Source organism: Ips typographus, linkage group LG15, assembly GCF_016097725.1.
Source record: "Ips typographus isolate SLU linkage group LG15, UJ_Ityp_2.0, whole genome shotgun sequence".
Classification (NCBI taxonomy): domain Eukaryota; kingdom Metazoa; phylum Arthropoda; class Insecta; order Coleoptera; family Curculionidae; genus Ips; species Ips typographus.
The window spans coordinates 8,925,395-8,952,841 of record NC_138436.1 but is presented as its reverse complement, the minus strand read 5'-3'; the positions used below and the strand labels follow the sequence as shown (position 1 = coordinate 8,952,841).

The 27,447-nt window shown below is 38.1% G+C and overlaps 2 protein-coding genes across 9 annotated transcripts in view; one reads left to right on the top strand and one right to left on the bottom strand.

Moving 5' to 3' along the window:
• The window catches only part of LOC145738465 (calcium uptake protein 1 homolog, mitochondrial-like), a 16,013-nt gene extending 5,289 nt beyond the window's left edge, over positions 1–10,724 (bottom strand). For 2 of the 8 annotated variants that reach the window (XM_081993307.1, XM_081993314.1), the window contains exons 1-7: positions 10,552–10,723; positions 9,381–9,552; positions 7,636–7,807; positions 5,176–5,347; positions 3,325–3,647; positions 3,155–3,266; positions 218–383 (exon numbers count right to left, since the gene is read on the bottom strand). In XM_081993307.1, the coding sequence (XP_081849433.1) occupies positions 218–383; positions 3,155–3,266; positions 3,325–3,491 (445 nt within the window). In that variant the 5' untranslated portion in view covers positions 3,492–3,647; positions 5,176–5,347; positions 7,636–7,807; positions 9,381–9,552; positions 10,552–10,723. Of the gene's footprint in view, positions 1–217; positions 384–2,943; positions 3,104–3,154; positions 3,267–3,324; positions 3,648–5,175; positions 5,348–7,635; positions 7,808–9,380; positions 9,553–10,551 lie in introns of all 8 variants that reach the window. The other 6 variants (XM_081993310.1, XM_081993315.1, XM_081993308.1 and 3 more) reach the window with 5 other exon arrangements.
• On the top strand, positions 8,091–27,447 carry LOC145738467 (protein brambleberry-like). Its single transcript, XM_081993316.1, has 9 exons — positions 8,091–8,182; positions 8,715–8,760; positions 15,637–15,943; positions 15,999–16,195; positions 16,985–17,160; positions 21,480–21,761; positions 23,360–23,524; positions 23,598–23,819; positions 27,120–27,447. Exons 3-9 carry the CDS (start codon positions 15,686–15,688, stop codon positions 27,395–27,397), a joined length of 1,578 nt encoding a protein of 525 aa, XP_081849442.1. The 5' UTR covers positions 8,091–8,182; positions 8,715–8,760; positions 15,637–15,685; the 3' UTR covers positions 27,398–27,447.

Here is a 27,447-nt window from a genome sequence, read left to right as displayed (position 1 = left end):
GTTTGAACCGGTTAATACACGCCCCCTCGTGAGAGGGGGTGGGGGTAATGTTAGTTAAGCACACACCGTTCAGAGGGCGCTCATCTGTCACAACTGTCAAACTTGACATTTTTTTTTTGATATTTGACGTACTTAACCAACTCCCTAGCCGGGAGCACTCCGAGTGACGTCACCGCGAGAGGACTCGCGGTGACGTCATCCGAGTGCCCGCCATTACCGTCGGGCTGTTTCAATCCGGGCGTCATCGATCGCAGAAAATCGCCGGGCGTCATGAACACCTCGTGATGATCGGGCGTGGCGCCCTGCACCTGAAGAGTGGCAAAATAACGAAACACCTTGTCCGGAGTCGAATAGTGCCGGATGCGATTCTCGTACTCGATTATCTGGAAAAATACGTGGAAAAGTCACGTGCAGCGTCAGAAAATCCGCCATTTTCTCCGGAAAATGTGGCGGGGCCGCGAAAACAAAATGGCGTTTCCGATATGGGATTTTTGACGTGCGACAGTGCCCCTCTGACGTTTGACAGTTAAAACACCACAACAGTTAGTTAATGATTAGTAAATGCCCCCAAAAGAAACTTAAGCTTGGTTCGCATGAAACCGGACAGCGGAAAATCGTTCAGCCAATCGGCGAGTGAGAAAATGACAGTTTTAAGCACATTTTTGGAATCCTCACTAAATTTCCTATCTAATGCCAGAAAAAAACACTAAAAAATTGAGTACAGTCAGGGAGAAAAGTCGTGTCAAATTTTGAACTGCTAGAAAGACAGTCAGAGACAAAATCGCCTGTAAAACCCACTTGGAATGAGAAAATGACAGTTTTAAGCACATTTTTGGAATCCCCATTAAATTTCCTATCCAATGAAATTAAAAAAAACAAAAAAATTGAGTACAGTCAGGGAGAAAAGTATTGTCAAAGTTTGAACTGCTAGAAAGACAGTTTAAAAGGACAGTCACGGACAAAATCACCTCTAAAACTCACTTGGAGTGAGAAAATGACAGTTTTAAGCACATTTTTGGAATCCTCATTAAATTTCCTATCCAATGAAATTAAAAAAAACAAAAAAATTGAGTACAGTCAGGGAGAAAAGTATTGTCAAAGTTTAAACTGCTAGAAAGACAGTCAGAGACAAAATCGCCTGTAAAACCCACTTGGAATGAGAAAATGACAGTTTTAAGCACATTTTTGGAATCCTCACTAAATTTCCTATCTAATGCCAGAAAAAAAAACTAAAAAAATTGAGTACAGTCAGGGAGAAAAGTCGTGTCAAAGTTTGAACTGCTAGAAAGACAGTCAGAGACAAAATCGCCTGTAAAACCCACTTGGAATGAGAAAATGACAGTTTTAAGCACATTTTTGGAATCCTCATTAAATTTCCTATCCAATGAAATTAAAAAAAACAAAAAAATTGAGTACAGTCAGGGAGAAAAGTATTGTCAAAGTTTAAACTGCTAGAAAGACAGTTTAAAAGGACAGTCACGGACAAAATCGCCTGTAAAACTCACTTGGAGTGAGAAAATGACAGTTTTAAGCACATTTTTGGAATCCTCACTAAATTTCCTATCAAATGAAATTAAAAAAAACAAAAAAATTGAGTACAGTCAGGGAGAAAAGTATTGTCAAAGTTTGAACTGCTAGAAAGACAGTCAGAGACAAAATCGCCTGTAAAACCCACTTGGAATGAGAAAATGACAGTTTTAAGCACATTTTTGGAATCCTCATTAAATTTCCTATCCAATGAAATTAAAAAAAACAAAAAAATTGAGTACAGTCAGGGAGAAAAGTATTGTCAAAGTTTAAACTGCTAGAAAGACAGTTTAAAAGGACAGTCACGGACAAAATCACCTCTAAAACTCACTTGGAGTGAGAAAATGACAGTTTTAAGCACATTTTTGGAATCCTCACTAAATTTCCTATCTAATGCCAGAAAAAAACACAAAAAAATTGAGTACAGTCAGCGAGAAAAGTCGTGTCAAAGTTTGAACTGCTAGAAAGACAGTCAGAGACAAAATCGCCTGTAAAACCCACTTGGAATGAGAAAATGACAGTTTTAAGCACATTTTTGGAATCCTCATTAAATTTCCTATCCAATAACCTCAAAAAACATTTTAAAATTTGGTACAGTCAGGGTGAAAATTGGTGTCAAAGTTTGAACTGCCAGAAAGACAGTTTGAAAGGACAGTCAAGGACAAAATCGCTTGTAACACCCACTTGGAGTGCCCGAATCACGTTTTTAAGCACATTTTTGGAATCCTCACTAAATTTCCTATCCAATGACACTAAAAAACCTTACAAAATTTGGTACAGTCAGGGAGAAAAGTGAGGTTAAAGTACAAACTCTCAGAAACACAGTTTGAAAGGACAGTCAAGGACAAAATCGCTTGTAAAACCCACTTGGAGTGACCAAATCATGTTTCTAAGCACATTTTTGGAATCCTCATTAAATTTCCTATCCAATAGCATAAAAAACACTAAAAAATCGAGTATAGTCAGTTAGAAAAACAGTGTCAAAATTTGAACTGCTAGAAAGACAGTCAGAGACAAAATTGTCTGTTAAACTCACTTGGAGTGAGAAAATGACAGTTTTAAGCACATTTTTGGAATCCTCATTAAATTTCCTATCCAATGACATAAGAAAACATTAAAAAATCGAGTACAGTCAGGGAGAAAAGTGACGTCAAAGTTTTCCCTGCGTAAAAAGCATTCATTCCGCACGTTCCGCACCCGGCGCTCCCTTATAATTCCGGATACATGAGAACCGAGCTTTATTCTTGAAAGTAGGGAAGGGAATTCTCAAGAGTGGATAGAATGTGACAGAAGAAGCTGACAAATGGCAGGTTCTAGTCACATTCTACCTGTCTCTTGATAATTCCTGCAAGAATAGGCAACCTGGTTAGTATTCACCATCAACCAGATTAATTTGCAAGTTTTGAGGTTATTTACCGTCGGGTTGTTTCATTCCGGGGGTGATAGCCCTCAAAAAATCATCGGGCGTCATGAACACCTCGTTATTAGCGTCCCCAATCAGCTTAACGGTGGCAAAATAGCGAAATATTTTATCCGGAGTGGAGTAGGACCTCATTCGATTCTCATACTCAATAATCTGACGAGTCAAACTGTAAAAACTAACCTCAAACAAGGTAATTTTCCTCACCTTACGATCCCTGAAACCCACTTTCTCCTTCTTGGGCTTTTTCTTAACGCCCTCCTCCTCCTCCTCCTCGCTCATCACCGATTTGGCTTTGACCGCACACCAATCGCCCACCCTGTAATTTTGAGGTTATCATCCTCATCAGGTGAAGATCCTGAGGGAATCAGACACACACGAACCCTTTCCAATCCAACAGTGGACTGGCCACCAACAAACACACCACCACCAGATAGTGTTTCGGATGGTTGGGTGCTGCGGGTACCAGTTGATTTGAAAGTCTGCCAATTGGGGGCCGATTGAAAATGGGGCGCAGCAGTCGCAGTTGGCACAGGCGATTCATGGTTTTTTGGGGCCCTCTCTGGGTCTCTAAAACCAACCAGGTAACCACACTTTTGTTTTGAGGGTGCCAACTGTCAAACCATTTTGCTTGACAGCTGACGTTTTTGACGTATAACTGCGGCGTTGCCAATCCTTTCAGGTTCGGCGAATGGCGTTTCTAAAAGGTTAGACAAAGATAGAAACAAAACTATGCATGACATTTCAAACTTTTTGATTTCTGGCACATTCAAAACATCATTAAGAGGCTTCTGGAACGTTCAGATGACCATTAGAATGTTTCAGAGCCCTGGGGCTCATTCAAAACAATTTGTAGAGGCTTCTGGCAACTTTAGAAGACTCTTAAAACGGTTCAGGACTTTCTGGAACATTCTAATCTCTATTAGCAGCTTCTGGTAAGTTAAAATGTCCATTAGAATGTTTCAAACGCCTCTGGCACTTTCAGAGGCTTCTGTCACATTCAAATCTCTATTTAATGTTTTCGGAACATTAAAATGTCCATTAGAATGTTTCAGAGGTTTCTGCCAACTTTAGAAGACTCTTAATAGCTTTTGGATGCTTCTGGCACATTCAAATCGCTATCAAAACCTTCTGGCACTTTGAGATGTCGCTCAGAATGTTTCAGAGACCTCTGGCACTTTCAAAATAGTTTCTAGAGGCTTCTGGCAACATTCAAAGTGTCTTAGAAGGTTTCAGATGCCTCTCTCACATTCAAATCGCTATTAGAACCTTTTGGCGGTTTGAGATGTCCATCAGAATGTGTCTAGAGACCTCTGGCAATTTTAGAACACTCTTAAAAAGGTTTCAGAGACTTCTGTCACATTCAAATCTCTATTTAATGTTACTGGCACATTAAAATGTCCATTAGAATGTTTCAGAGGCTTCGGGCAACTTTCAAAATCTCTTAGAAGCTTTCAGATGCTTTTGGCACATTCTAATGGCTATTAGAACCTTCTGGCACTTTGAGATGTCCATCAGAATGTTACAGAGACCTCTGGCACTTTCAAAATAGTTTTGACTGACTTCTAGCAACTTTCACAGTCTCTTAAAAGGTTTCAGGACTTTCTGGAACATTCTAATCTCTATTAGCAGCTTCTGGTAAGTTAAAATGCCCATTAGAATGTTTCAAACGCCTCTGGCACTTTCAAAACGATTTTCAGAAGCTTCTGTCACATTCAAATCTCTATTTAATGTTTTCGGAACATTAAAATGTCCATTAGAATGTTTCAGAGGTTTCTGCCAACTTTAGAAGAGGCTTAATAGCTTGCAGATGCTTCTGGCACATTCTAATCACTATTTGAACCTTCTGGCACTTTGAGATGTCCCTCAGAATGTTTCTAGAGGCTTCTGGCAACATTCAAAGTGTCTTAGAAGGTTTCAGATGCTTCTCTCACATTCAAATCTCTATTAGAACCTTTTGGCAGTTTGAAATGTCCATCAGAATGTGTCTAGAGACCTCTGGCAACTTTAGAACACTCTTAAAAAGGTTTCAGAGGCTTCTGTCACATTCAAATCTCTATTTAATGTTACTGGCACATTAAAATGTCCATTAGAATGTTTCAGAGGCTTCGGGCAACTTTCAAGATGCTTTCAGCTGCTTCTGGCACATTCTAATGGCTATTAGAACCTTCTGGCACTTTGAGATGTCCCTCAGAATGTTTCAGAGGCCTCTGGCACTTTCAACTTACTTTTGACTGGCTTCTGGCAACTTTAAAAGACTCCTAAAAGCTTTCAGACGCTTCTCTCACATTCAAACCCTTATTAAAACCTTCTGGCACTTGGAGATGTCCCTTAGAATGTTTCCAAAATAGTTTTTAGAGGCTTCTGGCACATTCACACCACTCCCCTCCCTGGAAAAACCTAAAAAACATCCATTTTGTTGCACAAACCCAGATTTTAAATAAACAAACAACAAAGATGGCCGATCAATCCCATAATGCGTACGGGTGCGACAAAGACAACAACACAAGCGCTCTGTCAGAACGCGCTGTCAATTTTAATAAATATACAACAAAGATGGCCGATAAATATAAATCCCATAATGCGTACGGGTGCGACAGAGAGAACAACACAAGCGCTCTGTCAACTGTCATTCAGTCACTGTCACTTGCTAACCTAACCTAATTCGCTTTCTTAAGCAGCTGTTAGTTGTTTTGAATGTGATTTTTGCCGGTTTTCTCTTCCTGTACAGTGAAAATTTGATTAAACTGCTTAAACAAGGTGACCAGAGGGACAGTTAGTATAGTTTCAGTGTTGTGGTTCCATTTCAGAGGCCTCTGGCACTTTCGAAACGATTTTTAGAGGCTTCTGTCACATTCAAATCTCTATTTAATGTTTTTGGAACATTAAAATGTCCATTAGAATGTTTCAGAGGTTTCTGCCAACTTTAGAAGACTCTTAATAGCTTTCGGATGCTTCTGGCACATTCTAATGGCTATTAGAACCTTCTGGCACTTTGAGATGTCCATCAGAATGTGTCTAGAGACCTCTGGCAATTATAGAACACTCTTAAAAAGGTTTCAGAGGCTTCTGTCACATTCAAATCTCTATTTAATGTTTTTGGAACATTAAAATGTCCATTAGAATGTTTCAGAGGCTTCTGGCAACTTTCAAAATCTCTTAGAAGCTTTCAGATGCTTCTGGCACATTCTAATGGCTATTAGAACCTTCTGGCACTTTGAGATGTCCCTCAGAATGTTTCAGAGACCTCTGGCACTTTCAAAATAGTTTTGACTGACTTCTAGCAACTTTCACAGTCTCTTAAAAGGTTTCAGGACTTTCTGGAACATTCTAATCTCTATTAGCAGCTTCTGGTAAGTTAAAATGTCCATTAGAATGTTTCAAACGCCTCTGGCACTTTCAAAACGATTTTCAGAAGCTTCTGTCACATTCAAATCTCTATTTAATGTTTTCGGAACATTAAAATGTCCATTAGAATGTTTCAGAGGTTTCTGCCAACTTTAGAAAACTCTTAATAGCTTGCAGATGCTTCTGGCACATTCTAATCGCTATTTGAACCTTCTGGCACTTTGAGATGTTCCTCAGAATGTTTCAGAGACCTCTGGCACTTTCAAAATAGTTTCTAGAGGCTTCTGGCAACATTCAAAGTGTCTTAGAAGGTTTCAGATGCCTCTCTCACATTCAAATCGCTATTAGAACCTTTTGGCGGTTTGAGATGTCCATCAGAATGTGTCTAGAGACCTCTGGCAATTTTAGAACACTCTTAAAAAGGTTTCAGAGACTTCTGTCACATTCAAATCTCTATTTAATGTTACTGGCACATTAAAATGTCCATTAGAATGTTTCAGAGGCTTCGGGCAACTTTCAAAATCTCTTAGAAGCTTTCAGATGCTTTTGGCACATTCTAATGGCTATTAGAACCTTCTGGCACTTTGAGATGTCCATCAGAATGTTACAGAGACCTCTGGCACTTTCAAAATAGTTTTGACTGACTTCTAGCAACTTTCACAGTCTCTTAAAAGGTTTCAGGACTTTCTGGAACATTCTAATCTCTATTAGCAGCTTCTGGTAAGTTAAAATGCCCATTAGAATGTTTCAAACGCCTCTGGCACTTTCAAAACGATTTTCAGAAGCTTCTGTCACATTCAAATCTCTATTTAATGTTTTCGGAACATTAAAATGTCCATTAGAATGTTTCAGAGGTTTCTGCCAACTTTAAAAGACTCTTAATAGCTTTCGGATGCTTCTGGCACATTCTAATCACTATTTGAACCTTCTGGCACTTTGAGATGTTCCTCAGAATGTTTCAGAGGCCTCTGGCACTTTCAAAATAGTTTCTAGAGGCTTCTGGCAACATTCAAAGTGTCTTAGAAGGTTTCAGATGCTTCTCTCACATTCAAATCTCTAGTAGAACCTTTTGGCGGTTTGAAATGTCCATCAGAATGTGTCTAGAGACCTCTGGCAACTTTAGAACACTCTTAAAAAGGTTTCAGAGGCTTCTGGCACATTCAAATCTCTATTTAATGTTACTGGCACATTAAAATGTCCATTAGAATGTTTCAGAGGCTTCGGGCAACTTTCAAGATGCTTTCAGCTGCTTCTGGCACATTCTAATGGCTCTTAGAACCTTCTGGCACTTTGAGATGTCCCTCAGAATGTTTCAGAGGCCTCTGGCACTTTCAACTTACTTTTGACTGGCTTCTGGCAACTTTAAAAGACTCCTAAAAGCTTTCAGACGCTTCTCTCACATTCAAACCCTTATTAAAACCTTCTGGCACTTGGAGATGTCCCTTAGAATGTTTCCAAAATAGTTTTTAGAGGCTTCTGGCACATTCACACCACTCACCTCCGTGGAAAAACCTAAAAAACATCCATTTTGTTGCACAAACCCAGATTTTAAATAAACAAACAACAAAGATGGCCGATCAATCCCATAATGCGTACGGGTGCGACAAAGACAACAACACAAGCGCTCTGTCAGAACGCGCTGTCAATTTTAATAAATATACAACAAAGATGGCCGATAAATATAAATCCCATATTGCGTACGGGTGCGACAGAGAGAACAACACAAGCGCTCTGTCAACTGTCATTCAGTCACTGTCACTTACTAACCTAACCTAATTCGCTTTCTTAAGCAGCTGTTAGTTGTTTTGAATGTGATTTTTGCCGGTTTTCTCTTCCTGTACAGTGAAAATTTGATTAAACTGCTTAAACAAGGTGACCAGAGGGACAGTTAGTATAGTTTCAGTGTTGTGGTTCCATTTCAGAGGCCTCTGGCACTTTCGAAACGATTTTTAGAGGCTTCTGTCACATTCAAATCTCTATTTAATGTTTTTGGAACATTAAAATGTCCATTAGAATGTTTCAGAGGTTTCTGCCAACTTTAGAAGACTCTTAATAGCTTTCGGATGCTTCTGGCACATTCTAATGGCTATTAGAACCTTCTGGCACTTTGAGATGTCCATCAGAATGTGTCTAGAGACCTCTGGCAATTATAGAACACTCTTAAAAAGGTTTCAGAGGCTTCTGTCACATTCAAATCTCTATTTAATGTTTTTGGAACATTAAAATGTCCATTAGAATGTTTCAGAGGCTTCTGGCAACTTTCAAAATCTCTTAGAAGCTTTCAGATGCTTCTGGCACATTCTAATGGCTATTAGAACCTTCTGGCACTTTGAGATGTCCCTCAGAATGTTTCAGAGACCTCTGGCACTTTCAAAATAGTTTTGACTGACTTCTAGCAACTTTCACAGTCTCTTAAAAGGTTTCAGGACTTTCTGGAACATTCTAATCTCTATTAGCAGCTTCTGGTAAGTTAAAATGTCCATTAGAATGTTTCAAACGCCTCTGGCACTTTCAAAACGATTTTCAGAAGCTTCTGTCACATTCAAATCTCTATTTAATGTTTTCGGAACATTAAAATGTCCATTAGAATGTTTCAGAGGTTTCTGCCAACTTTAGAAAACTCTTAATAGCTTGCAGATGCTTCTGGCACATTCTAATCGCTATTTGAACCTTCTGGCACTTTGAGATATCCCTCAGAATGTTTCAGAGGCCTCTGGCACTTTCAAAATAGTTTCTAGAGGCTTCTGGCAACATTCAAAGTGTCTTAGAAGGTTTTAGATGCTTCTCTCACATTCAAATCGCTATTAGAACCTTTTGGCGGTTTGAAATGTCCATCAGAATGTGTCTAGAGACCTCTGGCAACTTTAGAACACTCTTAAAAAGGTTTCAGAGGCTTCTGTCACATTCAAATCTCTATTTAATGTTACTGGCACATTAAAATGTCCATTAGAATGTTTCAGAGGCTTCGGGCAACTTTCAAAATGCTTTCAGCTGCTTCTGGCACATTCTAATGGCTCTTAGAACCTTCTGGCACTTTGAGATGTCCCTCAGACTGTTTCAGAGACCTCTGGCACTTTCAACTTACTTTTGACTGGCTTCTGGCAACTTTAAAAGACTCCTAAAAGCTTTCAGACGCTTCTCTCACATTCAAACCCTTATTAAAACCTTCTGGCACTTGGAGATGTCCCTTAGAATGTTTCCAAAATAGTTTTTAGAGGCTTCTGGCACATTCACACCACTCACCTCCGTGGAAAAACCTAAAAAACATCCATTTTGTTGCACAAACCCAGATTTTAAATAAACAAACAACAAAGATGGCCGATCAATCCCATAATGCGTACGGGTGCGACAAAGACAACAACACAAGCGCTCTGTCAGAACGCGCTGTCAATTTTAATAAATATACAACAAAGATGGCCGATAAATATAAATCCCATAATGCGTACGGGTGCGACAGAGAGAACACCACAAGCGCTCTGTCAACTGTCATTCAGTCACTGTCACTTGCTAACCTAACCTAATTCGCGTTCTTAAGCAGCTGTTAGTTGTTTTGAATGTGATTTTTACCGGTTTTCTCTTCCTGTACAGTGAAAATTTGATTAAAGTGCTTAAACAAGGTGACCAGAGGGACAGTTAGTATAGTTTCAGTGTTGTGGTTCCATTTCAGAGGCCTCTGGCACTTTCGAAACGATTTTTAGAAGCTTCTGTCACATTCAAATCTCTATTTAATGTTTTCGGAACATTAAAATGTCCATTAGAATGTTTCAGAGGTTTCTGCCAACTTTAAAAGACTCTTAATAGCTTTCGGATGCTTCTGGCACATTCTAATCACTATTTGAACCTTCTGGCACTTTGAGATGTCGCTCAGAATGTTTCAGAGACCTCTGGCACTTTCAAAATAGTTTCTAGAGGCTTCTGGCAACATTCAAAGTGTCTTAGAAGGTTTCAGATGCTTCTCTCACATTCAAATCGCTATTAGAACCTTTTGGCAGTTTGAAATGTCCATCAGAATGTGTCTAGAGACCTCTGGCAACTTTAGAACACTCTTAAAAAGGTTTCAGAGGCTTCTGTCACATTCAAATCTCTATTTAATGTTACTGGCACATTAAAATGTCCATTAGAATGTTTCAGAGGCTTCGGGCAACTTTCAAGATGCTTTCAGCTGCTTCTGGCACATTCTAATGGCTATTAGAACCTTCTGGCACTTTGAGATGTCCCTCAGAATGTTTCAGAGGCCTCCGGCACTTTCAACTTACTTTTGACTGGCTCCTAGCAACTTTAAAAGACTCCTAACAGCTTTCAGACGCTTGTCTCACATTCAAACCCTTATTAAAACCTTCTGGCACTTGGAGATGTCCCTTAGAATGTTTTCAAAATAGTTTTTAGAGGCTTCTGGCACATTCACACCACTCCCCTCCGTGGAAAAACCTAAAAAACATCCATTTTGTTGCACAAACCCAGATTTTAAATAAACAAACAACAAAGATGGCCGATCAATCCCATAATGCGTACGGGTGCGACAAAGACAACAACACAAGCGCTCTGTCAGAACGCGCTGTCAATTTTAATAAATATACAACAAAGATGGCCGATAAATATTGAAGGGTGTCATAGAAGGAGAAGGAAAATAATAATCTTCACCAACTTAACACTCCACTTTATTGAATCCCTTCGAATTCAATGTAGAATCAAATATAACAGATTTTTGTAGGAACTAACTAGAAAATGATTGAGATCGAAAAACGTAAGCATTGAGCAAGAATCGTCCATCTTGTGTTGTAATCCTGAGTTAAAGTGTCTCGTCATCGCCCTGAAGTCAGGTCCTTGCGTCCTATTCTTCTTTTTGCTTCTTGCCGGCTGACACTGCTGACAGTGTCGCCACAGTACCCCCCGTCCAGCGACAAAGTCGCGAAACGAACTGTTTTCCTTGTCTTAGCTGGCAACGTTGCGGGAGATTTTCGAACTTCTTCAAGGCGCGCATACGAATGTTCGGACTGGATCTGGAAATCATCTGGCAGATAGGCGGGCTTTAGGCGGTCTATTGTGATGTTGTCACTACGATTGCCAAGGTCAATCTTGAAGAACTTGTCACTTCTGGAGATAACACGATGGGGTCCAGAGTAAGGCGCTGTCAAAGGTGGTTTTACTGCATTATTTCGCACAAAAACATGGGAACAACTTGAAAGGTCCTTGGAGATAAAAGTTTTAATCTTGCTATGATCAGATGCTGGTCTAGGTTGAAGTTCTAACATTGTTGCTCTGAGTTTGCTGACCAACTCATTTTCGTTGGCTGGTTCAGTGGATGAATTTAGAAATTCTCCTGGTAGTTTAAGAGTGGTTCCATAAACAAGCTCAGCTGGTGAACAATCAATGTCCTCTTTGAAAATGTTTCGAAGACCCAATAAGGTTATTGGTAAAACTTCAGTCCAACGATCCGACTTGGCTGCAATGAGGCTTGCTTTAAGGGTCCTATGAAAACGTTCAATAAAACCATTTGCTTGAGGATGATATGATGTTGTTTTGATGTGCAGAATACCCAAGAATCTGGAAAGTTCTTTGAACAAGCTTGATTCAAATTGTCTCCCTCTATCCGAAGTAATCTTGCTGGGTACACCAAAACGCGATATCCAAGTAGAAATAAAGGTGGATGCAATGGTGGTTGCTGACATGTCTTTAATTGGAACTGCTTCGGGCCATCTAGTGAAACGATCCATCATTGTTAACACATAACGAAAATCACTGGACGATGGCAATGGTCCAACTATGTCGATGTGGACATGGTCAAATCTGTAGTCAGGCATAGAAATTTTCTGGTGAGCTGTCTTAGTATGTCGGTTGATTTTGGAGCGTTGACAGTTGAGGCATTGCCTACTCCAAAGGGCTACTTCTTTCTTGATGTTTCTCCATACGAAACGACTGGTCAGAAGCTTGATGGTTGCCTTAACACCGGGGTGAGAAATTCCATGAAGCTTTCTGAAAATACTAAGTCGATGTTTTTCTGGGATATAAGGACGAAATTTATTTTCAAAAACATCACAGTAAAGTTGAACATCAGTGCCTGGGATTTGAATCTGTTGAAGATTTAAACTGGAGTCAGTAAGCAGCTGGTTTAGTTCTGCGTCGTCAGTCTGATCTGCAGCTATTGCTTGGTAATTAATCTGAATATCTTCAATACTCGAGATTTCAGGTCTGGAAAGGTAGTCTGCTACTATGTTGTCTGAACCTTGAACATGGCGAATGTCAGTGGTAAATTGTGCAATGAAATCTAAATATCGAAACTGTCTAGGAGTGCACTTGTCACTTTTTTGATAGAAAGCAAAAGTGATTGGTTTGTGGTCAGTAAAAACAGTAAATCTGCGGCCTTCTAACATGAATCGAAAGTGTTTAATAGCAGCATAAATGGCGAACAGTTCTCTGTCATAAGCACTATACTTAGCCTGAGCAGTATTTAACTTCTGAGAGAAAAAAGCCAATGGTTGAAGTTGATCATTGTTCTTTTGTTGTAAGGAGGCTCCTACAGCAAAATCCGACGCATCTGTAGACAGAATGAGTTGAGCAGAAGGTAAGGGATGTGACAAAAAGGTGGCTTCAGCGAGGATTTCCTTACAGCTCTCAAATGCCTTCACTGCAACATCAGTCCAAGTTATTGGTTGCTGTTTTTTCTGCTTACCTTTAAGTAAGTCATGTAATGGTGCTTGAAGCTCAGCAGCCTTGGGAATGAATGAACGGTAGAAATTTAACATCCCAAGAAACCGTCGAAGTTGCTGAGTGTTGTTGGGCTTGGTAAAATTCCGTATAGCAGAAAACTTCTCGTCTGTTGGTTTGATGCCCTCTGCCGAAACTTCATGACCTAAGAAAAGAACTTTATTTTGGCCAAAAACACATTTTGACGAATTTATTAAAATTCCATATTGGCATAAACGTTCGAATACCATACGTAAATGTTCTAAATGTTGATCGGCTGACTCAGAGGCAACAAGGATGTCGTCAATGTAGACAAAACAGAAATCCAAGTCACGGAAAATTTCATCCATAAACCTCTGAAATGTTTGAGCAGCGTTTCTGAGCCCGAAGGACATGTACACAAATTCGTACAGACCAAACGGTGTTGTCACTGCAGTCTTATGTATATCATCAGCAGCAATCGGTATTTGATTGTAAGCGCGAACCAAATCCAGGGTGGAAAATAGTTTCTTGTTGGCCAATCCATGAGTAAAGTCCTTGATGTTGGGGATCGGATAAGAATCGTGAACGGTACGAGCATTAAGAGCTCGATAGTCTCCACACGGTCTCCAAGAAGTGTCCTTTTTGGGAACAAGATGCAAAGGTGAGGACCAGCTACTTTTTGATGGGCGGATGATTCCTTGTTCCAACATGGATTGAAACTCCTCTTTGGCGATGACAAGTCTGTCAGGTGCCAAACGTCTAGGGCGAGCTGATGCAGGTGGGCCAGGGGTAGTTATAATGGTATGAACAGTGTTGTGTTTGGCTTTGGAGTGTTGGTTGCGTGGCTGGGTAAGTGATGGAAAATTTTTGAGAAGTTTGTGGTACTCTGTAAGGACAATCATAGTTTGAATGAAAGGACCGTAAGAATTGGCATTATTTCCAATGGTTGATAGGCCAGTTGTCCTGTCAAAGATTGCGAGCTTTCTGCTATCTACAATAATGTTGTAAAAAGATAAAAAGTCGATTCCCAAAATTGGATGTGAAACATCGGCCACAAGAAATGTCCAACGAAAGCTTCTGCGAAGTCCAAAGTCCAAGGTGAAAGTACGCTGTCCGTAGGTCGAAATTTCTGAGTTGTTGGCTGCCAAAAGCTGGTAATTGGAGCGAGGACGCCTTTCTTTAAGCAAAGTGTATGGAAAAATGGAAACCTCGGCGCCGGTGTCCACTAAAAAACGAATTTTTGATGAATTGTCAGTCACAAATAAGCGGCGCGGGTTTGAGGAGGGTAGAAAACCCGCCGCTACTGGTTCTCCCCCCTTGAGTTTTCCGAGATAGTGAAAGAACATGGGCTATTACATTTTTTTGCTTTATCACCGAATCTGGAATGATAATAGCAAAGAGTACTTTGGTTCGAGGCCCTGTTGGTTGTCGTTCTCTCTGATGTCCTAGATCTGGAGCGTGGTTGTCTATGACAACAACTTTTGGTCTCCAATCTGTCCAGACGCTTAACAATTTCAGCCAATTGTTTGTGTATATCAGAATCTACACTAGAAACTGTACAAGCTAAAGATGGTGTACATACCTCATGAATTTTGTCAGCTAATTTGGCTAAGTTGTCTAGTGACATACCTTCCTGAGTGGTTAGAATTGTCTGAATCTGCTGGGGAAGTCTTCCAGTCCATAATGTTCTGAGAAAGTCCTCTGGAAGGGAAGTTGGTGCTAAACTCTGCAGCTTCCTGAGGTACTCGGATGGCTTTCGATCACCCATTTCTTCCTGTTGAAGAAGCTGGTGGATTTTTTGGTGTTGAGAAGCGGATAGTCTCTGTATGAGTTCCTGCTTAATAGTTCCATATTGATTGGCAGTAGGAGGTTGTGCTATTAAGTCACGCACGAGTTGGACTTGGTTAAAGTCTAGGTTAGCCACAACAATATTATATTTGGTGTTGTCATTCACAATACCACTAATAGCAAACTGACTGTCTAACTGAGCAAACCATAGTGCCGGTTCGTTTGGCCAAAAAGGTGGTACTTTTAAGGATACTCTCTCTACCATGTGGGTAGGAGCTGGTGCTGCAACTGAAGGTGATAGAGATGATGAAGTACCTTGTTGTTCCGTAGCCATTGTGGTGCGAGAGTTGTGAGTTTTCGAATGGTTCAGCGTTCTAGAACGTCCAAAAAGTAAGTCTGACTCTGGCTTGTAGATTCTTTTGTGTCGGGGTCACCAATGAAGGGTGTCATAGAAGGAGAAGGAAAATAATAATCTTCACCAACTTAACACTCCACTTTATTGAATCCCTTCGAATTCAATGTAGAATCAAATATAACAGATTTTTGTAGGAACTAACTAGAAAATGATTGAGATCGAAAAACGTAAGCATTGAGCAAGAATCGTCCATCTTGTGTTGTAATCCTGAGTTAAAGTGTCTCGTCATCGCCCTGAAGTCAGGTCCTTGCGTCCTATTCTTCTTTTTGCTTCTTGCCGGCTGACACTGCTGACAGTGTCGCCACAATATAAATCCCATAATGCGTACGGGTGCGACAGAGAGAACAACACAAGCGCTCTGTCAACTGTCATTCAGTCACTGTCACTTGCTAACCTAACCTAATTCGCTTTCTTTAGCAGCTGTTAGTTGTTTTGAATGTGATTTTTACCGGTTTTCTCTTCCTGTGTACAGTGAAAATTTCATTAAACTCCTACCTAAGGTGACCAGAGGGACAGTTAGTATGGTTTCAGTGTTGTGGTTCCATTTGGGCTACCTTCTGCTGCTCTACAAAAGCTGCGGGGTGCACGGTGGCCTGGGGGACTACTTGAACGGTATCGTGGGGTACTTTGGGGGCCACGCCGACCCAGAAAATCCCCTCCAGGACACTTTTTTGCACCCAATTCCCTACGAAGTGTCCCAACCAGACGAGCAGTTTATCAACGAAGCGGTCAAGTTAACTGGAGTGGCCCTGTCCGAGCTGGACACTTGCCAGCAAAGGGTAAGTTAAGTTACGTTTACATCTCCATGGGCCTTATAAGCAGTCGCTTTTCCAGGTAGTTTTGAAGCTGAAAAGCGATTGCGGCCGGATGAACGAGGAGGAATTGGCCAAAATGGCCGTACATTTGTTAAACTGTCAATCGTACGTGGAAGGGAGGAAAATGTATCCTTGTACAGAGGAAATGTCCATCAAACAATGCACCAGCGACATGGATTCCGACACTTGGATCAGTTATCATTTAATGAGCAATCGGTCAGTATAACTTTGTGTCATTTCAATCCCGTGAAAAGTCCTGAAGGATTTGACAGAAGTGCGTGATTTTTTGATATGTCATTTCTGACAGTTTTCCGGATAATTCAACGCAAAAACCACGTTTCTACCTCTTTTACTTCCCGAGTTATTGATGTTTTTCCATTGACATGCGTTTTTCGTTAATTTCCTACTTTGTGTCATTTCAATCCCGTGAAAACTCCTGAAGGATTTGACAGAAGTGCGTGATTTTTGGATATGTCATTTGTGACAGTTTTCTGATTAAGTCAACGCAAAAATGACGTTTCTACCTCTTTTACTTTCCGAGATATTGACATTTTTCTGTTTAAGTGACTTTTTTGTAAATTTCTAATTTTGTGTAATTTCAATCCTGTGAAAATCATGGAATGACTTGACAGAAATGCGTGATTTTTGGATATGTCATTTGTGACAGTTTTCTGATTAAGTCAACGCAAAAATGACGTTTCTACCTCTTTTACTTTCCGAGTTATTGATGTTTTTCCATTGACATGCAACATGACCTCCAGGGAGGACTTTTTGATTGATTTAACGTTGAATTGTCAATTTAGAAGGTGATCACGTGTCAGAACAACTGTCACAATCATCACCTGTCAATTCGTAGAGCTGTCAAGCGCTTACTTTTAAAGGCCATTTTGTGCCGCCATTTTGAATCGCTATTGGTTTTGATGACATTGACGTCTGTCATTTTGGTTTTATGACATTGACGTGTCTGTCAAATTTTGACACTTTTGACATTGACGTCTGTTTCAGGGCGAGGGCGGTGTGTTACACGGTGAGACAGGCGCAGTTTCGCGGTCTGGCCGAGCGAACTGTCAATCGTTTGATGGAAGCCTCGCAGAATCAGCTGATCTCATTGGACCGCATCGCCACCAATCAGGAGAGCATTCTCGATTTGGCCGAAACCACCCACCAATCGCTGTTTGACGGTAAGTTGTCGTCTGTCACTTTTGACAGCTGACTTTTTTTTTTTTTTTTTTGTTGCGCATGTCAGTGGAAAAACATCAATAACTCGGGAAGTAAAAGAGGTAGAAACGTCGTTTTTGCGTTGACTTAATCGGAAAACTGTCACAAATGACATATCCAAAAATCACGCATTTCTGTCAAGTCATTCCATGATTTTCACAGGATTGAAATTACACAAAATTAGAAATTTACAAAAAAGTCACTTAAACAGAAAAACGTCAATATCTCGGAAAGTAAAAGAGGTAGAAACGTCATTTTTGCGTTGACTTAATCGGAAAACTGTCACAAATGACATATCCAAAAATCACGCACTTCTGTCAAGTCATTCCATGATTTTCACAGGATTGAAATTACACAAAATTAGAAATTTACAAAAAAGTCACTTAAACAGAAAAACGTCAATATCTCGGAAAGTAAAAGAGGTAGAAACGTCATTTTTGCGTTGACTTAATCAGAAAACTGTCACAAATGACATATCCAAAAATCACGCACTTCTGTCAAGTCATTCCATGATTTTCACAGGATTGAAATTACACAAAATTAGAAATTTACAAAAAAGTCACTTAAACAGAAAAACGTCAATATCTCGAAAAGTAAAAGAGGTAGAAACGTCGTTTTTGCGTTGACTTAATCAGAAAACTGTCACAAATGACATATCCAAAGATCACGCATTTCTGTCAAGTCATTCCATGATTTTCACAGGATTGAAATTACACAAAATTAGAAATTTACAAAAAAGTCACTTAAACAGAAAAACGTCAATATCTCGGGAAGTAAAAGAGGTAGAAACGTCGTTTTTGCGTTGACTTAATCGGAAAACTGTCACAAATGACATATCCAAAAATCACGCACTTCTGTCAAGTCATTCCATGATTTTCACAGGATTGAAATTACACAAAATTAGAAATTTACAAAAAAGTCACTTAAACAGAAAAATGTCAATATCTCGGAAAGTAAAAGAGGTAGAAACGTCATTTTTGCGCTGACTTAATCAGAAAACTGTCAGAAATGACATATCCAAAAATCACGCACTTCTGTCAAATCCTTCAGGAGTTTTCACGGGATTGAAATGACGCAAAGTAGGAAATTAATGAAAAACGCATGTCAATGGAAAAACATCAATAACTCGGGAAGTAAAAGAGGTAGAAACGTCATTTTTGCGCTGACTTAATCGGAAAACTGTCACAAATGACATATCCAAAGATCACGCACTTCTGTCAAGTCATTCCATGATTTTCACAGGATTGAAATTACACAAAATTAGAAATTTACAAAAAAGTCACTTAAACAGAAAAACGTCAATATCTCGGAAAGTAAAAGAGGTAGAAACGTCATTTTTGCGTTGACTTAATCAGAAAACTGTCACAAATGACATATCCAAAAATCACGCATTTCTGTCAAGTCATTCCATGATTTTCACAGGATTGAAATTACACAAAATTAGAAATTTACAAAAAAGTCACTTAAACAGAAAAACGTCAATATCTCGGGAAGTAAAAGAGGTAGAAACGTCATTTTTGCGTTGACTTAATCGGAAAACTGTCACAAATGACATATCCAAAAATCACGCACTTCTGTCAAGTCATTCCATGATTTTCACAGGATTCAAATTACACAAAATTAGAAATTTACAAAAAAGTCACTTAAACAGAAAAACGTCAATATCTCGGAAAGTAAAAGAGGTAGAAACGTCATTTTTGCGTTGACTTAATCGGAAAACTGTCACAAATGACATATCCAAAAATCACGCACTTCTGTCAAGTCATTCCATGATTTTCACAGGATTGAAATTACACAAAATTAGAAATTTACAAAAAAGTCACTTAAACAGAAAAACGTCAATATCTCGGGAAGTAAAAGAGGTAGAAACGTCATTTTTGCGTTGACTTAATCAGAAAACTGTCACAAATGACATATCCAAAAATCACGCACTTCTGTCAAGTCATTCCATGATTTTCACAGGATTGAAATTACACAAAATTAGAAATTTACAAAAAAGTCACTTAAACAGAAAAACGTCAATATCTCGGGAAGTAAAAGAGGTAGAAACGTCATTTTTGCGTTGACTTAATCAGAAAACTGTCACAAATGACATATCCAAAAATCACGCATTTCTGTCAAGTCATTCCATGATTTTCACAGGATTGAAATTACACAAAATTAGAAATTTACAAAAAAGTCACTTAAACAGAAAAACGTCAATATCTCGGGAAGTAAAAGAGGTAGAAACGTCATTTTTGCGTTGACTTAATCGGAAAACTGTCACAAATGACATATCCAAAAATCACGCATTTCTGTCAAGTCATTCCATGATTTTCACAGGATTGAAATTACACAAAATTAGAAATTTACAAAAAAGTCACTTAAACAGAAAAACGTCAATATCTCGGAAAGTAAAAGAGGTAGAAACGTCATTTTTGCGTTGACTTAATCAGAAAACTGTCACAAATGACATATCCAAAAATCACGCACTTCTGTCAAGTCATTCCATGATTTTCACAGGATTGAAATTACACAAAATTAGAAATTTACAAAAAAGTCACTTAAACAGAAAAACGTCAATATCTCGAAAAGTAAAAGAGGTAGAAACGTCATTTTTGCGTTGACTTAATCAGAAAACTGTCACAAATGACATATCCAAAAATCACGCATTTCTGTCAAGTCATTCCATGATTTTCACAGGATTGAAATTACACAAAATTAGAAATTTACAAAAAAGTCACTTAAACAGAAAAACGTCAATATCTCGGAAAGTAAAAGAGGTAGAAACGTCATTTTTGCGTTGACTTAATGAGAAAACTGTCACAAATGACATATCCAAAAATCACGCATTTCTGTCAAGTCATTCCATGATTTTCACAGGATTGAAATTACACAAAATTAGAAATTTACAAAAAAGTCACTTAAACAGAAAAACGTCAATATCTCGGGAAGTAAAAGAGGTAGAAACGTCATTTTTGCGTTGACTTAATCGGAAAACTGTCACAAATGACATATCCAAAAATCACGCATTTCTGTCAAGTCATTCCATGATTTTCACAGGATTGAAATTACACAAAATTAGAAATTTACAAAAAAGTCACTTAAACAGAAAAACGTCAATATCTCGGAAAGTAAAAGAGGTAGAAACGTCATTTTTGCGTTGACTTAATCAGAAAACTGTCACAAATGACATATCCAAAAATCACGCACTTCTGTCAAGTCATTCCATGATTTTCACAGGATTGAAATTACACAAAATTAGAAATTTACAAAAAAGTCACTTAAACAGAAAAACGTCAATATCTCGAAAAGTAAAAGAGGTAGAAACGTCATTTTTGCGTTGACTTAATCAGAAAACTGTCACAAATGACATATCCAAAAATCACGCATTTCTGTCAAGTCATTCCATGATTTTCACAGGATTGAAATTACACAAAATTAGAAATTTACAAAAAAGTCACTTAAACAGAAAAACGTCAATATCTCGGAAAGTAAAAGAGGTAGAAACGTCATTTTTGCGTTGACTTAATGAGAAAACTGTCACAAATGACATATCCAAAAATCACGCATTTCTGTCAAGTCATTCCATGATTTTCACAGGATTGAAATTACACAAAATTAGAAATTTACAAAAAAGTCACTTAAACAGAAAAACGTCAATATCTCGGAAAGTAAAAGAGGTAGAAACGTCATTTTTGCGTTGACTTAATCGGAAAACTGTCACAAATGACATATCCAAAAATCACGCATTTCTGTCAAGTCATTCCATGATTTTCACAGGATTGAAATTACACAAAATTAGAAATTTACAAAAAAGTCACTTAAACAGAAAAACGTCAATATCTCGGAAAGTAAAAAAGGTAGAAACGTCATTTTTGCGTTGACTTAATCGGAAAACTGTCACAAATGACATATCCAAAAATCACGCACTTCTGTCAAGTCATTCCATGATTTTCACAGGATTGAAATTACACAAAATTAGAAATTTACAAAAAAGTCACTTAAACAGAAAAACGTCAATATCTCGGGAAGTAAAAGAGGTAGAAACGTCATTTTTGCGTTGACTTAATCGGAAAACTGTCACAAATGACATATCCAAAAATCACGCACTTCTGTCAAATCCTTCAGGAGTTTTCACGAGATTGAAATGACACAAAGTAGGAAATTAATGAAAAACACACGTCAATGGAAAAACATCAATAACTCGGGAAGTAAAAGAGGTAGAAACGTGGTTTTTGCGTTGAATTATCCGGAAAATTGTCACAAATGACATATCCATAACTTTCCACGACTTTTCCAGCACAAACCGAACTGGCCAATCGGCAAAAGGAGCTGCAACAGGCCCAATTGCACGGCCAACTCGCGCTGGAGGACAACATCAGGCGATTGGTGGACGAGAAACGAATTATCGCGGAAACGCGCGACAAATTGACGGAAATGACGCGGGAAATTCAAAATCGCCTGGAAAATTCGGCCAAAACGATCGTCGATCAAAATGCCGAATCGAAAACCAATCACAAACAATTGATCGATGACGTCGTCACCGTACAAACCAAAGCCAACCAGCTTTTCGGCAAAATCGGTAAGTAGTCTGTCAAAAAAATGACAGTTGACAGCCTCAAGTGTCACTAGTCTGTCAAAAATGACAGTTGACAGCCTCAAGTGTCACTAGTCTGTCAAAAATGGACAGGTTTAAATGCATTTTTTGTTCCTGTGTATTTTGACAGGTTTTTCCGTGTTTTCCCCAATTTCCCTGAAACTTTCTTAGGGTTGTTTGATGTGGTTTTAAAGCTAATTTGACAGGCTATCGACTGGTGAAAACCCCGTCCCTCTAACTGTCAAACTAACCAAGTTACGGTCTGTCAAAAAGTGACAGGTTTAAATGCATTTTTTGATCCTGTGTATTTTGACAGGTTTTTGCTTGTTTTCCCCAGTTTCCCTGAAACTTTCTTAGGGTTGTTTAATGTGGTTTTAAAGCTAATTTGACAGGCTATCGACTGGTGAAAACCCCGTCCCTCTAACTGTCAAACTAACCAAGTTACGGTCTGTCAAAAAGTGACAGGTTTAAATGCATTTTTTGTTCCTGTGTATTTTGACAGGTTTTTCCGTGTTTTCCCCAGTTTCCCTGAAACTTTCTTAGGGTTGTTTAATGTGGTTTTAAAGCTAATTTGACAGGCTATCCAGCAGTGAAAACCCCATCCCTCTAACTGTCAAACTAACCGAGTTACGGTCTGTCAAAAAGTGACAGGTTTAAATGCATATTTTGACAGGTTTTTGCTTGTTTTCCCCAGTTTCCCTGAAACTTTCTTAGGGTTGTTTAATGTGGTTTTAAAGCTAATTTGACAGGCTATCGACTGGTGAAAACCCCGTCCCTCTAACTGTCAAACTAACCAAGTTACGGTCTGTCAAAAAGTGACAGGTTTAAATGCATTTTTTGTTCCTGTGTATTTTGACAGGTTTTTCCGTGTTTTCCCCAGTTTCCCTGAAACTTTCTTAGGGTTGTTTAATGTGGTTTTAAAGCTAATTTGACAGGCTATCCAGCAGTGAAAACCCCATCCCTCTAACTGTCAAACTAACCGAGTTACGGTCTGTCAAAAAGTGACAGGTTTAAATGCATATTTTGACAGGTTTTTGCTTGTTTTCCCCAGTTTCCCTGAAACTTTCTTAGGGTTGTTTAATGTGGTTTTAAAGCTAATTTGACAGGCTATCGACTGGTGAAAACCCCGTCCCTCTAACTGTCAAACTAACCAAGTTACGGTCTGTCAAAAAGTGACAGGTTTAAATGCATTTTTTGTTCCTGTGTATTTTGACAGGTTTTTCCGTGTTTTCCCCAGTTTCCCTGAAACTTTCTTAGGGTTGTTTGGTGTGGTTTTAAAGCTAATTTGACAGGCTATCGACTGGTGAAAACCCCGTCCCTCTAACTGTCAAACTAACCGAGTTACGGTCTGTCAAAAAGTGACAGGTTTAAATGCATTTTTTTGTTCCTGTATTTTGACAGGTTTTTCCGTGTTTTCCCCAGTTTCCCTGAAACTTTCTTAGGGTTGTTTGGTGTGGTTTTAAAGCTAATTTGACAGGCTATCGACTGGTGAAAACCCCGTCCCCGTAACTGTCAAACTAACCGAGTTACGGTCTGTCAAAAAAAAATGACAGTTGACAGCCTCAAGTGTCACTCACTTGCAGATTCCTATTCGGACGTTCTCGTGGCACAAAACGTCGAATTCAAACGACAGTACGATGCGACGTTGCAAAATTTACGCGAAATCAACGAAACCGTGCGCAGTTTGGTGGATTTGATTGGTCGGACGCGGCAACGCGTGGAGGAGCCACTGTCGCGGATTGTCGCAGGTAATTTGATGGTGTTGTACAACCGGTGACGTCACGCGTATGCCTGAAATGTACATCACGTGACTTTGTGTAGCATTGGGCGGGGCCGACGAGGCGGCGGAACGGCTCTACCTCATCCTGCTCCACGTGACGTTCCTTCTAATGTCAATGTTGACGTGTTGCTTCCTGTCAACGGAAATGACAGTTCGATTTTGTGCGGTTGCGCTGCCAGCTGTCAATCTCGCTCTGGCGTTGCTAGGGGGCGACAGTTTGACGTTTCCTGGCCTGCTGGCGACGGTCGCCATTTTGCTTTTTGGTGAGAGTTTCAACTTTTTAGAACTTCTCGACATTTGGTAGAAGTTTGGCAACATTTTTAGAATTTCGGCAACATTTTGGGTATTTTAGAACTTTTTAACATTTTGTAGAACTTTTGCAGCATTTTTAGACTTTTGGCAATATTTTAGAACTTCTCAACATTTTGTAGAACTTTTGCAGCATTTTTAGACTTTTGGCAATATTTTAGAACCTCTCAACATTTTGTAGAGCTTTGACAACATTTTTAGATTTTGGGCAACATTTTAGCACATTTCAACATTTGGTAGAACTTTTGCAACATTTTAGAACTTTTCAACATTCTGTAGAACTTTGACAACATTTTTAGATTTTGGGCAACATTTTAGCACATTTCAACATTTGGTAGAACTTTTGCAACATTTTAGAACTTTTCAACATTCTGTAGAACTTTGACAACATTTTTAGATTTTGGGCAACATTTTAGCACATTTCAACAATTTGTAGAACTTTTGCAACATTTTTTGATATTTTAGAACTTTTCAACATTCTGTAGAACTTTGACAACATTTTTAGATTTTGGGCAACATTTTAGCACATTTCGACAATTTGTAGAACTTTTGCAACATTTTTTGACATTTTAGAACTTTTCAACATTCTGTAGAACTTTGACAACATTTTTAGATTTTGGGCAACATTTTAGCACATTTCGACAATTTGTAGAACTTTTGCAACATTTTTTGACATTTTAGAACTTTTCAACATTCTGTAGAACTTTGACAACATTTTTAGATTTTGGGCAACATTTTAGCACATTTCAACATTTGGTAGAACTTTTGCAACATTTTAGAACTTTTCAACATTCTGTAGAACTTTGACAACATTTTTAGATTTTGGGCAACATTTTAGCACATTTCGACAATTTGTAGAACTTTTGCAACATTTTTTGACATTTTAGAACTTTTCAACATTCTGTAGAACTTTGACAACATTTTTAGATTTTGGGCAACATTTTAGCACATTTCGACAATTTGTAGAACTTTTGCAACATTTTTTGACATTTTAGAACTTTTCAACATTCTGTAGAACTTTGACAACATTTTTAGATTTTGGGCAACATTTTAGCACATTTCGACAATTTGTAGAACTTTTGCAACATTTTTTGACATTTTAGAACTTTTCAACATTCTGTAGAACTTTGACAACATTTTTAGATTTTGGCCAACATTTTAGCACATTTCGACAATTTATAGAACTTTTGCAACATTTTTTGACATTTTAGAACTTTTCAACATTCTGTAGAACTTTGACAACATTTTTAGATTTTGGGCAACATTTTAGCACATTTCCACAATTTGTAGAACTTTTGCAACATTTTTTAACATTTAAGAACTTTTCAACATTCTGTAGAACTTTGACAACATTTTTAGATTTTGGGCAACATTTTAGCACATTTCAACAATTTGTAGAACTTTTGCAACATTTTTTGATATTTTAGAACTTTTCAACATTCTGTAGAACTTTGACAACATTTTTAGATTTTGGCCAACATTTTAGCACATTTCGACAATTTGTAAAACTTTTGCAACATTTTTTGACATTTTAGAACTTTTCAACATTCTGTAGAACTTTGACAACATTTTTAGATTTTGGCCAACATTTTAGCACATTTCGACAATTTGTAAAACTTTTGCAACATTTTTTGACATTTTAGAACTTTTCAACATTCTGTAGAACTTTGACAACATTTTTAGATTTTGGCCAACATTTTAGCACATTTCGACAATTTGTAGAACTTTTGCAACATTTTTTGACATTTTAGAACTTTTCAACATTCTGTAGAACTTTGACAACATTTTTAGATTTTGGGCAATATTTTAGCACATTTCAACAATTTGTACAACTTTTGCAACATTTTTTGACATTTTAGAACTTTTCAACATTCTGTAGAACTTTGACAACATTTTTAGATTTTGGGCAACATTTTAGCACATTTCCACAATTTGTAGAACTTTTGCAACATTTTTTAACATTTAAGAACTTTTCAACATTCTGTAGAACTTTGACAACATTTTTAGATTTTGGCCAACATTTTAGCACATTTCAACAATTTGTAGAACTTTTGCAACATTTTTTGACATTTTAGAACTTTTCAACATTCTGTAGAACTTTGACAACATTTTTAGATTTTGGGCAACATTTTAGCACATTTCCACAATTTGTAGAACTTTTGCAACATTTTTTAACATTTTAGAACTTTTCAACATTCTGTAGAACTTTGACAACATTTTTAGATTTTGGGCAACATTTTAGCACATTTCCACAATTTGTAGAACTTTGGCAACATTTTTTGACATTTTAGAACTTTTCAACATTCTGTAGAACTTTGACAACATTTTTAGATTTTGAGCAACATTTTAGCACATTTCCACAATTTGTAGAACTTTGGCAACATTTTTTGACATTTTAGAACTTTTCAACATTCTGTAGAACTTTGACAACATTTTTAGATTTTGAGCAACATTTTAGCACATTTCCACAATTTGTAGAACTTTTGCAACATTTTTTGACATTTTAGAACTTTTCAACATTCTGTAGAACTTTGACAACATTTTTAGATTTTGGGCAACATTTTAGCACATTTCAACATTTGGTAGAACTTTTGCAACATTTTAGAACTTTTCAACATTCTGTAGAACTTTGACAACATTTTTAGATTTTGGGCAACATTTTAGCACATTTCGACAATTTGTAGAACTTTTGCAACATTTTTTGACATTTTAGAACTTTTCAACATTCTGTAGAACTTTGACAACATTTTTAGATTTTGGGCAACATTTTAGCACATTTCGACAATTTGTAGAACTTTTGCAACATTTTTTGACATTTTAGAACTTTTCAACATTCTGTAGAACTTTGACAACATTTTTAGATTTTGGCCAACATTTTAGCACATTTCGACAATTTATAGAACTTTTGCAACATTTTTTGACATTTTAGAACTTTTCAACATTCTGTAGAACTTTGACAACATTTTTAGATTTTGGGCAACATTTTAGCACATTTCCACAATTTGTAGAACTTTTGCAACATTTTTTAACATTTAAGAACTTTTCAACATTCTGTAGAACTTTGACAACATTTTTAGATTTTGGCCAACATTTTAGCACATTTCGACCATTTGTAAAACTTTTGCAACATTTTTTGACATTTTAGAACTTTTCAACATTCTGTAGAACTTTGACAACATTTTTAGATTTTGAGCAACATTTTAGCACATTTCCACAATTTGTAGAACTTTTGCAACATTTTTCAGTAATTTCAGCTCGAAACGTCTTTAATTGGACGATCAGTATCGCAAAACGACGCAAAATCTGTCAAACCGATGACGTACGCGTCCACGTCAGTCAGAATGACAGCGATGACAGATCGGAGTACCGGTACAGCTCACCAACGCCGCCCGCGTCGCGTAGCGTCACGCCGTTACGTCACAAAGTGACGTGTAGGGGAGTGACGCGCGCCGGTACGCCCTGCAAAATGACGTCACCAGTTGGACGCAATTTCTGTCACCGGCATCAGCGCGGCGACTCAATTTTAGAATAAATGGCAACACTGTAATGTTTTCTCGAATAAATGTACAAGAATTTTTTAAA